The sequence below is a fragment of the Aegilops tauschii genome, chromosome 3, assembly GCF_002575655.3.
Source record: "Aegilops tauschii subsp. strangulata cultivar AL8/78 chromosome 3, Aet v6.0, whole genome shotgun sequence".
Classification (NCBI taxonomy): Eukaryota; Viridiplantae; Streptophyta; class Magnoliopsida; order Poales; family Poaceae; genus Aegilops; species Aegilops tauschii.
The window spans coordinates 623,219,020-623,231,722 of record NC_053037.3 but is presented as its reverse complement, the minus strand read 5'-3'; the positions used below and the strand labels follow the sequence as shown (position 1 = coordinate 623,231,722).

Genomic DNA, 12,703 nt, shown 5'->3' with positions numbered 1-12,703 from the left:
TTTCATCTAGTTTTCCTTTTTCGTTTTTTTTGCATTTTAATTTGTCTATTGTGTTTTCCATTTTCTTTAAAAACTATTTTGTTTGAAAATTATGCAACCATTTTCTAAAAGGTGTCTAAACTCTTTCCGAACTACAAGAACATTGTTTTTTTAAATGCATGAACACTTTTGAAAATTCCGTTAACATTTTCATAAGATATTGAACATTTCATAATCACATTAATATTAAATAAAAATGCCAGAACAGTTTAAAAACATTAGATGATAATTATTTCAAGGAATGAAAGCTTTTGGAATAATTCAAGAACATTTTTTCAACGGATTAATACTTATTAGCATTACACAAACATTGATATTATAAAAGGCATGAACAATTTCGAAATTACACAGGCATTTTCGTACGATAGTTAATTTTTATTCAAAATACATCAATATTTTATAAAAAATCCTGAACAATTTATAAAATTAGATGGTCGACTTTTCAAGGAAAAAAGCTTTCTAAAATTGTATGAACTTTTTTAGCGGATTATTATTTATTAACATTACACGAACATTTCCTCAAAAAATAGTTGAACCTTTTTCTAAAATGAAATGAATTTATTTTTCCAAATAAGTGAGTAACTTTTCTAAAAATCATTAAAAAATTCATATCATCATATTATATAGTTATATACTAAACAAACTTTGTTTCAAGATTAAAAATGTTTTTTTCGAAAACCCGTTAAAGGCTACTTCAAGGCCGCTACTAATACTTACAAGTCCACTACAAGTGCTACATAGTTTGAGCGTCTAGATCTTGCTCATAGAGAGAAGGACGTCTGCCTCGCCAATAATAGTTAGGGGTTGTTTGGTTCCTAGCCACACCTAGCCACCCTTTGCCACACCTCACCTTAGGCAAGTTTGACCAGTTTAGGTGGGTGTTTGGTTCTAGCCACACCTAAGGCAAGTTTTTGTTTTATGAGCAGTAAACCCCACATGTCATAGGCACAAAAAAATATGGCAAGATTCCCTTAGGCAAGCCAAAGTGTGGCTAACAATTTGACAACTCAGGTAAGACAAGTGTGGCAAAAACAATGTGGCAATATATGGCAAAGATAGTCGCAATCCAAACAGCCCCTTAACTCCTTCATTATTTGTTTTGTTTTGTTACTTTTCTTTATATTTATGAAATGGAACACATTTAACTTAAGTTTCAAAACAGTTCATCAGGCATTCAAAAAATGTTCATGGAATGTAAAGCTTTTGATCTCTTTATAAAACATTTGTACCAATCAAAAGTTGTTCGTGAGATTTATTTCACAAGTTTAAAGATTTGTTGATCTTATTATAAAAAATAGTCAAGAAAATGTAAAAAAATTGTCATGTAGTCTGTACATAATGTTTGTACCTTTTAAAAATTGTTCACTCGTTTAAAAATATGTTTCTTGATTTTTTTCTGTTGTAAAAAGTTCATGACAATGTAAAAATGTGTTCATGCAATTTAAAAAAAATGTTCAACTTGTGTTTAGAAATTTTTTACTGTGTATTGAATATATTTGATGTACATTTTTAAATGTTAACATGTATTCATATAAATGTTCAACTTGTATTTAAAAAATCTTCGATCTATAGACGAAAAATGTTCGATGTGTATTAAAAGGTCAACATGTATTTTGACAGAGGAAAAAGAAAAGAAAAGACAAACATGAAAAAATCCATAAAAGAAAGAAGAAAAAACGAGTGTGGAACCTTCCCAAAACCAATCAGAAGATTGAGATTGGAGTGGTTGCAGGACATGATAAGTTAAGGTAGGACTAATCCAGGTAGGACTAATCCAACTCAATGATATCAACCTAGATTCACACACAACAGATATGGAGGAAAGATCCAAATATGTATGGTACAGAAATACCTAAATCGAAATGAATGGGTCATCAGAGCCTTCACATTTCTCAATTCCTTCCCCATTTAATAAGTTGCTTTTTAAGTGACATGATGGAAGGTTTCACGAACTGGTCCTCAGAAGCTTCACAAAACCGCTCGTATCACACCTATTGGGCCGGGCCATTTTGTCTGTCGCTTGAGGTGACACTAGCTATGGTCTTGCTTAACAAAAAAGAATAAGCTACGATCTTGCAGTAAGTGAGATCTAGCATTTGCACTATATAGTTGCTATGGGCGCTAACTTAATGCCCAAACAAGATATCTTGGGCTATCCCCTGCAAAATGGTACCATGGGCCAAATTCACCGCTGCAAAAAAAAGTACTAATAGTAATTTCATTCAAAAATAGCTTTAAAAAATAATAACTGAACAACATGGTCAATTGTGCCCCTGAAGAGGAGAAACTCATGTCCAGAGAAAAGTTAACACACTACATATCTCACCATTTTCACTGACAATTATATTTGCTACGCACATATACATCTGCCATCCATGCACACCATAAGTATGAGTATTACTCACATCATGCACACAATTATTCATTCAACATCCACCGGTACCTATACTAATATACTAATCATACTATACTCACACAACACATACAAATCCTCCTTATTTTGGGAGTAAGCCACAACTATCTTAGCTAGATGCTAGTACTAGTAGTAGCTGGTATAATAATAGTACTACTAATCACACACCCTTCGTGCGTACGTGCATCTTGCACGCTTGGATGCAAGCACAAACAATTCGATTTTCCTCGAGCCTAATTGCTCCCGATCGATCATCGTGATGGACCAATTGACACTACGCTACTGGCTAGAAGATGTTGGAGAGGATGGCCATGTCGATGTACGGCGACGCGGGAGTCCAGGACACGGACGACGTGGAGGGGGAGGGCGACGACACCGGCGCCGCGGGCGAGCCGAGCGTCGTGGACGAGCTGGCGGTGGTGGCCGCCGAGTTGCACGACGGCCGCCGGACCATCAGCGGCACCATGTCCTCCAGGAGCCCGCCGGCGTCGCTCGTCATCCGCCGCTCCTCGCCGGCCTCACCGAACAATCCGCCGTCGAACACATACGGCGAGCAGTTGGGCACCGCGTGCTCCAGCAGGAAGCCCGCGTCGGCTGTCACGTTACCGCCGCTGTCGCCGCTGCTGTCCCCGGCGCCGGCAGGGACGACGGCCGCAGAGGGCGGCGAGGTTGTTGCCACAGGGGTGCTCCCGTGGTGGGAGTCTGTAATGGCGCCGGCGGCGGGGTGCAACTTGGGCTTCTTGGAGCTTGAGGCGGCGGCGGCGGCGGGTGGAGGGGTGGTCTGCTGCTGGAGGAAGTGGGAGTAGGTGTAGTGGAGGTGGAGGCCTTCGTAGGTGACGACGAGCGTGTCCGGCTCGTCGACGGCGCGCTCCACCTGCTTCTTCGCGTTGCACCGCGGGTTCGTGCACCGGTAGTAACTCCTGCCACGTTCACGTCAATTTAGTTATTACCATTTTACCACCACCAAAATTTATCCAATAAAAAATTACTAGTTACATGCTACCTTACAAAAATTCACTATAATAATAGAGTGTGCAATTTGACTGAATTTTTTAAAAAGAATTTACAGAAATTATACTATGCTCCACTATCGTTTTCATGCCAAATTAGCCGGTTGTTTTCATGGAGACAGCTCTAGGTAGCTAGGTCGACCGTGCCATGGCAAATTGTGGGGTCTAAGTATTTAAGGTTGCAATTAATAAATATTCCATCTGCAAGCACACACACCTACCTACTCAGCTACTCCACCTCCGCAAACCCCTCACTTACTTGCATGCAACGATTAACTTTGTCCATGGCTATATACGGACTGTGGCATGCAAGCTGTGGAGGATTATTGCTGCTGTCATGGGAATTTTTGGTTGTGGAATTAAGTGAGGACAGTGCATAGCTAGCTTGCTCTTCCTCTGTTTGGTTCACAAAAGTAATTACTCCAAAGCTTGGAGTTTGTCCCATTTGGGCTACTAGCTAGCTGCGATGTCATGTACCTTTCACCAACCCATGTTTGAAAAGTGAACAGATAAATATATATACACACGCTGTCTTTCATATGTCAACTGCAAGTTGCACCATGGTGATTATGCTACTGTAAGTAAAATTGCTTGCAAAATTGCCTACTAGCTACCATGGCTAAGAACTAGAAGTAATTAAAAGCCATGTCGGCCATGGGAGATAGGTTGATATAGGGTGAAACTGTAAATAGTACCTTGGGTTGGGGCTGTTCTTGATGGCTTTCTGGCCGTATTTCCTCCACTTGTACCCATCGTCGGCGAGCCCGTTGCCGCAGCTCTTGATCTTCATCGTGTACTTGTTCTCCATCTTGCCCAGCACCTTCTCCGGCGAGAAAACCCTGAGTTTCCACACAGATGTCCAAATTGAGCTTGCATCTACGGAGAATTGTACGTACATGGTTTTTCTTGGCATAGATATGAGGGACGTACACTGGGCTGGAGGGGCTGTAGTGGTACTTGCTGCGGCCGTCCAGCGGGTCGCCGGCGCCGGCGCCGGTGAAGGAGAGGGCGCTCTCGATGTCGCTGAGGGTGGGCCCGGAGTAGACCGTCGACATGAGCCTGTTCACCATGGATTCCCGGCGCCCCGCCGCCCCATCCTCCTCGTCCCCAATCCCCTTATCGGCAGAAGAAGAGTTATCAGCGCTTGCGGCGCCGGCCGCCGTTAGTGTTGCCGATGGCGCCGTCGTCGTCTGGTCGAGGAGCTCCCTCATGAGCTCCTCCCCGAAGCCCAGGTCGTAGTCCTGCCATGGATACCTGCTGCTCTCCTCCCCCATCTCCTCCATGGACAACACCTGGCTACTACTACCTTGCTTGCTAGCCAGTACTACTAACTATATCTGGGGTGTGTTGTCGTAATGGCTAGCCGCCTAGAGACCGAATGAAGCAAGAAGAGATAGTTGCTGGCGACTTTTGATTGCACCAACCCAGTCCCTGCCATTGCAGGGTATATATAAGGGGACTTTCCACCCCATGGAGAAATGACCAGTATGCCCCCGGGGTTGACTAATTACCACACCTTGGAGAATTGTATATTCACCCTAGCTTTGGTAACTACTCCTGTGTCAGTACTACTTACTTCTGCTGGACAAGGAATGCAATTCAAGTGGTGCAACTGGACAGCTAGCTAGCTGAAGGATCAAATAGTAGTAGTAGCAGGTACACCCTTTGATTTGATAACCCCTTTACCAATCAACCTAATGAGGGGGTTGGTTTAACTTGGAATTGGACGTTGCAGGAGATATGCCCACCATGCATGTTTATATTAGGGCACACACACTCACATTTTTTTTTGCGAATCGACATTAAGTTTATATAATATTGACAAAGAACAATCGAGGATCGAACCAACTGACCCAAAGTATGTAACAAATGCAATTGTCAACCACTAAAGCGCGCTTTTTGTACATATGATTGAACCAGTGCATATATGTATGCACAACTTTCCCCCAAGTCAGAGTCAACATTAGTTAACTATTCTACATATCCTACCAAATCATCATAGAACTAAGGGCACCAGAGTATGGTTAATCTACTGCCCATCTAGAGTTCGTTCCAACTGAAAGACTGCGCCATCGTGTCTATTTTTTAAAGCACTCAATTTGTTGGTGAATAATTGAGAGGTTAAAATTATATATGTACAGTGACTTACATAATTAACTAGGTTTCAGTGGCAAATTCATGTAATGCTACTACTAATTATTTCATTTGGAACATTGTAGAAGCAAAGCACAAAAGTGTGGCTCGCCAGCTGAACTTTAGGCAATATCCATTAAATTTTAGAGTGTGTGTACTAACTATAAAAGGTTGTGGTGCTGAGAGGGTTCTACTTGAACTGCCCTGCCTAACAAGGGCAGTGCCCATAAAACAAGGCCCTAAACTTGAGAGATTAGGGGGCCTGGATAAGGGTCTCTATCCACACAGCAACCACCACACTCAAGTGAGCAGCAAATGCAAAGCCGCTCTTGCACCTAATCATACCCTTTCCTGCCCTAAAGAGAGGCCTACAAGCTGCCTAGGCAGCATGTGTAGATGCAGGCGTGAGGACAAGCCTCTCTTAATCACCCTGGCCAAACACATTGCACACCTCCATAATTTGCATGTGTGCCAATTATGTAGCAATGTGACAGTTTTGGTAATCCTAGTATGTTTTTTTTTCTGCTGGCATAATGCACCATAGATGGGTATGCATGTGGCTTGGTGATCTCTCACACACAACACAGGGATTATGGGTCTGGTGCTCAAAATAGGGGAAGGGGGCATATCTGGGTGATCCATATGTCTTACCTTAAATTTTCATTTCTGTGATATAGTATGGACATGCAAGCTGGATTATCAAATTGGGTAGCGTTCATGTGAATCCAATCTTCCACCGAATCCAACCCAAAACTGCTACACATATGTATTGGCGTCTTGTATTTGGAGTTTGACATTCTTGGCAATTTGATTACTCCTTGACACCTAGCTCCATGGCAAGGCATGCACGCATGGATATTATTCACTATCTATTAAATAAATTGTTTTGAAGCAAACTGGGTCGACACTCCTCCGAGAGCATCAACATCACCACGTATTATTCCCCCAGAAAATAAAAATAGAGCTACATACAAATTACCTAGAATGGATGGATGGTTAGTGCTAAAAGAGAAAATAATTAATATTTTGTGTTAAGAGTTAAAGATAAAACCCATCAGTAGTACTAGTCACCGTTGGCGGCTGCCGGGTACCCGGCGTTGGTCTCCTCAACATGAGGTTTAGTTTCATGAATAAAGCTACCACTGACAAGGCTCTTCATTGGCAACATCGCTACCATGACGAACCTATACGACTGATGGTCCTAAAATAGGCTACACCAATGACGGGCCCAAAACTATTCATGCCAGAAATGATAGTAATTAAATCTTGAGATAGGAGTATCAAATCTCTAGTTAAGAATCTTTCTATCAATACTCAATCACCCTTTTCACAATCTCACACTTGGTATGTAAAATCTGGAGTGAAAATAAAAATTTTGTTTTCTACAATTGCACACTATAATTAACATTATTTGCTTTAGTGACCAAGATTTTCCGAAAAAGGAAAAGATTCCTGTCTACAAGGGGACACGAGAAAAACGGATGATCGCCTCTTGAGAAAACCAAGTATCATGTAGATCCAATGCCGCTCTGTCTCCCCATGAAAGATTTTCGAATAGTTAGTGCAAGTTAAAGGTGTAAACCACTGCTAGAAAAAAAAAACATGACCCACTAATTGGTCACTAACGAGTTGGAGATACCCGTCAGTAGTACTACTCACCATCAATCAGTAGTTGGGTATTCGTCGGTGGTCTCTTCAACCTACAATTTAGTTTCAACCAAAAAGCCACCATTGTTGAAGGCAAAGTGAGGCATGTCAGTGCTGACATCACTACCATGGCGGGCCTATATGGCCAACGATCCTAAAATAAGGCAGCATCACCAACCGGCCCAAAATTGTTCCTATCGGAAATGAAACTAAGTAAATCTCGAGATATTGAATTTCAAATTAAGAATTATTGTGTCAATACCCAATCATCTTATTTGCAACCCTAGATTCTGTATATAAACTCACTACTAAAACCACATTTTTGTTTCATACAATCGCGCAGTTTACTTAGATATTTTTGCTTTAATGACCGAGATTTATGGAAAGGGAAATGTTGGTTTCCTCTGACGGGCGATACGAAGCCTGCGTCGGTTGTCTCGTTATCCAACCATGTACTTCGTAGTCCCATTAACGTTATCTCGCTGGAACAATTTTTTCCACACCCCCCCCCTCTCTCTTTCCTTCAATGTTGCGCTCAATGTATCGCCGCTATAGGCTCCCTTTGATGCCACTCCTTGACACTACTCTACAACCCCAAATCATTGGTAGTCGCCCCTCCTAATCCCCTTCCTGCTACCGATGGCTTAAACTGCTTTGTTCTGGACTATCTTGGGAGTTCGATGCCATTGATGCCCATGGTGAAGCTCGAGTTAGAAGATGAGACGAGATTTTTCCATGTCACTGAACTTGGGGGAGATAGGATTCGGGGGTTGATGGATCCAGGCTTGCCAAATCTGGTGTGTGAGACGGTGAGGCCCATTATACGTTTTTTCTTAAAACTCTCACGGGGGGGTGGGGGGGGGGGGGGGGCGTGGGGGTGTCTAGGTTGTGATAGTAAATATGATCATGCCACGGACCGGCATGATCCCTTTCCAAGCCATGTGGTAATCCATGTAGGCACAAAGCTAAGTCGTCCCAGATGGGATGACCAGACCCTACCAACATACTCAATAAAGTATTCTATACTGGTTTCTTACCATGCAAGTGTCAGGATTCAAGGATTGGAGGACTTGGGCATTTCTAGCGTCCCAACATTTGTCAACAAATGATACATAATTTGGTTGGAGAAGGTTACTGTTTTCTTTTTCATGCTGCACACGTTTGGTTGGCATGGTACATCCTGGTTTAGGTTTTGCCGCAAACACAGGACCAACATGTTGCGATGACTTTGGAGGATCTGCTACAAATGATTATTGCAAACGCATAAGGAAAGTGTTACGCGCAGCTACGGCTTGGTTTATTTCACCTAGGTGAGTTCCAATGGCCGGTGAGCACTGAGGATGCTGATCCGACGGCTGACTCCGGCCGGTGCACCAGCCTTAGGAATACGGCAGTTAACTAGCTAGTAGAGATGTAGTAACAAAAGACCGTAACGAAAAACTAATAATAATGAGATAAAAGTGAAAGTCACCGGCCGCATCTCCACACGACGGGTACGACATGGATCGGATCGAAGCTGTGCTAAGGTAGATTCCACCGGTCGACGATGGATGAGTGAACATGTTGAATCATACGCATGCGTACGTGGTTTGTTGGCATTAGGGGTTGACCTCTAGCTGATCGATCGAGCGAGTGGGGTGAGAGTCTCGATCGACCATGCATGATCGCAACGGACCAAGGCGAATTAATTAGGGCCAAGGGCTCGCCGCCACGGGATACGACGAGATGTTGACCCGTGCTGCCCAGGGCAAGCATCTTCCAGCTAGCTATGTGTCGTCAACGTGGCTGCATGCTCCCATCCCATGCATGATTTCCTTCTGTCGTGTGTGCTGGCTTGGAGCAACCTGTGATGCCGACACGCGGGCCCGGGCGCCGGATCGGTCCATGGCAGGCCAGCTTCATTCAATGAAACGAAAGGTCAGCATGCATGCGCCATGCACGCCGTATAGTGAAAGGCTGACTCTGCACGATCGATGTTGGATCCGTGCGTCAGAGTAAACAGTAAACAGGTTGACATGCGTATGCATGGACCATGCATGCATGCATCACTGGTGCAGCTTGTTTTACGTGCTGGATTATTACTTGGCGTGGACCAATCAATCGATCTATCATGTGGCGCACAGTGGTCGAGCCGTGCATGTATATGCTCGATCGATTAAAAACTCCCATCGCACATTCTACGTACACGGTAGATCGATGGATGGATGGAGATCTAAGTACTCCCTCCCTCCGTTCCTAAATATAAGTCTTTTTAGAGATTTCAACAAATGACTACATAGAAAGCAAAATAAATAAATTTACACTTTAAAATATGTTTATGTACATTCATATGTTGTAGTCGATTTGAAATGTCTAAAAAGACTTATATTTAGAAACGGAGGGAGTAGCTAGGAGAGCAAAGGTCAACGGATACGTACGCATGCATCGCCAGCAAGCTACAGGTAAGGCACATACGTATATATACGTATAGCAGGACCACCGCCAATGAGTATGTCGGTCGTATAGTTTTGCTCCGGTCACATGCCACTCACATACGTACACAGAGCGCACACGTACACGTATACAGACCGTATAATGTCAACCGATCTGCACGCTAGCTAGCTTGCTCTGTGAAACGATAACGATAAGATGCCTGCTGCTACACAGCAGAAGTTGCATGTGAACCAAGGAGCTAGAGAGCGCTCAAGCGGCAGAGATTTGCGTTTTACTGTAATTGTCTAGTAACTTATGTACATCACACATGCATGCGGTATGTACTGGGCCTCTTTCCCTGGTACTCCTTATTGACACACACTAATGTCAAAAAACGTCTATGCGCTAGCTAGCTTGCTCTCTCAAACGATAATGATAAGATGCCAGCTGCTACACAGAAAGAAGTTGCATGCGAATTGTGAACCAAGGATCTAGAGAGCTCTCGAGCGAAAGAGATTTGCCCTTTGTTGTAACTGTCTACGGCGTCATCAGATCGACTTACGTATGTACAAATTCGAAAGAAAAAAAAGACTTACGTATGTACACCAGACGTGTGCAATCAGTATGTATATATGTACTGGGCCTCTACCACCACCACCCTGGTACATACAGTGATACGAAGGGTAAACAGTATTATCTCCGTCCTAAAAAAGCTATAGGAGGGGTATAAAACAGTATTATCTCCGTCCTACAAAAAAGCTTGTCTTAGTTTTATTTAAAACATCGGTCCTAAGAGTATGTGTCTAAAACATCCGTATCTTGACAAATCTAAAACAAGTTTTTTTTTAGCACGGAGGGGTATATAGCATAGCAGGAATTGCCATACCAAATGTCCCCGTGTCTTGCCTGCCACATAACCAAAGGTCAAATGGTGGACGAAGGACAAATCTAAGACAAGCTTTTTAGAAAGAAGGGGGTATACAATGTTAGAATAAATGGGCTTGGTCTATTAATGAATTCTGAAATCTGAAATGAGCCAATGAGAAAAATGGCAAGCGGTGGTGTGGTGCTAAAGTTTAGTTCCACGTTGGTAGTTGAGGAGGTGTTAGACCTCTTTATATAGTGGGCTCTCTACATCACACTTAGTAAAAGTAAGGTGCGAAGGAGAGGAAGAGAAGACCACATCTGCTTGCTCGCTCGCCTCGCCGGGCTCGGGCTTGGGGTGGGGCGGGCGACATGCACATGAATGGTCCGCCGAAATCCGGTCTGTTGCCTTGCAGGAGTACGGCTTCCTTTTGCCGTTTTATTTTTTCGTGTCTTGACGGACAAGTTCATTGTTTCCTTGTCCAGTAAATTTGACTTAAAAACCAAGTCGGTTTGGGATCGTGGTCATGATCGCGACATGATACCGCCTCTGGTTCTACTTTATGTACTGCTTACCGGCCTCCGCCAAAGACACACCAAAATACTTAGGGCTTTGCCTCATCTCACAACTTGCGTCGCCACCTTAGTCTACTCTAACCCGAACGCCATTGTGCATCATCGTGCGGGAGAGAAGGTCTCCAAAACTGTTCATTCTTCTGATCCTGCACCGGGAGAGGACAATTTAGGAAGCGCTCTGCGCGACTTCTCAAATTCGTTATCACGGGTCGTATTCCGTCCAAGTCGAGCCATGCTACTCATTGTCGTCTTCAACAACAGATCGTCATCAACACCGTCGCTCCTGCGGCAACTAGCGAACAGTACATCCTTCGTGATCTGGCCATGTCTCTCTCTGTAGTTGCTACTTCGTGTGCCATGCTGGTGTGTATGTTTTCATGTTCATCTAGTTTGCTCGATTGTTGCATGCTAGTCTCTATTCTAGTCATAGTTTATATATTGGAATTAATCATATGAACTTTCCTAATATTCCAACATATGCAAGGGTTCAACGGCAACGACTTCACCTTTAGGGCGTTAGTCCTTAAGGTACGTGCATGAAGACTTCCCTGTTGTCATCGACATGGTCAAGCCATCTCCGGTAGGCGAGCAGTGACATAAGTACGGAGGTGGCTCGTTCGGTGGTCTCAAAATGTTGATATAATTTTTATTATGTTTGAAACTTTTTTACTTCTGATGAACTTTTATAATAGATCTGATTCTTTTCTCAGAAAAAGTCATAGTATGTCGTTTTTCTAGGACAGACCATGTGGAAGCTGCATGAAAAACGATTGTTTTCTAGAGGGCATGAAAAACGATTGGAAGTAAGTCAAATTGGTAGAACAGTTTGATTTTCTGCGCTGCCTCCTTCCTCCTACGGCCTTTCCTTCGACCTTTAAAAAAAACACAGGTCTTCATTCATTTGCAATAAGAAGTACATCGTTTATGAGGAGGGGTACAATTTCACTCAAAGACTTCTCAAACCAGTTCAAAGCTGTAGAAAATCTAGCTACCTTAGCAAGTTCATGTGCAACCGTATTGGCTTCCCTATTACAGTGCTCAAATCTAGTAATGAGCAAATCACAAGCCAAAAAATAACAATCGTCAAACACTGCTGTTATTGTACTTGCTGGCCGTCTTCCACTATTCATGGTTTCGATGACCTCCAAGTTATCTGAGTTAATTACTAGACAGTTGCAACTCGCCCTTTGAGCCATTGATAGCCCATATCTAAGCGCCAAAGCTTCAGCCGTCAGGACATTCATGCACCAATTAATTCTCCAATTCCCCCCTACAGTGAATTTTCCTTTATCGTCCCTCAACACAGCGTCGGCCGTGCCCCTAAGCAGGTCATGATCAAAAGAGGCATCCACATTGAGTTTTACCAACTACCTTGGAAGTTGGACCCAACCCCCTCTTTTTTTATAGTAGCCTTTGGTACTGTAGCCATAACATAGTTTAATGTAATAGCACGAATCCCCATAGAGATCTGATTAGCATTTTGGGGTTTCTCTTTATGGACCAATTTTTGCATCTTCCACCATAAGTACCAAGTTGTAATTGAAATCATCTCACGAACATTCAGAATACCCAAGATACAGAGCTCCCTTTCAGACATAGAAAGCAAAAA

General features: G+C 43.1%; 1 protein-coding gene across 1 annotated transcript; it reads right to left on the bottom strand.

Annotated features, from left to right (window-relative positions):
* Positions 1 to 2,357: 2,357 nt before the first annotated feature.
* On the bottom strand, positions 2,358 to 4,887 carry LOC109784616 (uncharacterized). The gene is made up of 3 exons (XM_020343212.4): positions 4,393 to 4,887; positions 4,158 to 4,301; positions 2,358 to 3,372 (listed from the first exon to the last, which is right to left on the bottom strand). The coding sequence occupies exons 1-3, from the start codon at positions 4,743 to 4,745 to the stop codon at positions 2,739 to 2,741; spliced, it is 1,131 nt and encodes a 376-aa protein (XP_020198801.1). The 5' UTR covers positions 4,746 to 4,887; the 3' UTR covers positions 2,358 to 2,738.
* Positions 4,888 to 12,703: the final 7,816 nt, after the last annotated feature.

Bases quoted from the DNA above. Each gene is read 5' to 3' on its own strand.
- LOC109784616 (XM_020343212.4), bottom strand. From the start codon at position 4,745: ATGGAGGAGATGGGGGAGGAGAGCAGCAGGTATCCATGGCAGGACTAC. The intron at 4,302-4,392 runs GTACGTCCCTCA...GTGGAAACTCAG, and splicing joins TACAGCCCCTCCAGCCCAGT to GGTTTTCTCGCCGGAGAAGG. The intron at 3,373-4,157 runs GTACTATTTACA...TGAACGTGGCAG, and splicing joins AAGAACAGCCCCAACCCAAG to GAGTTACTACCGGTGCACGA.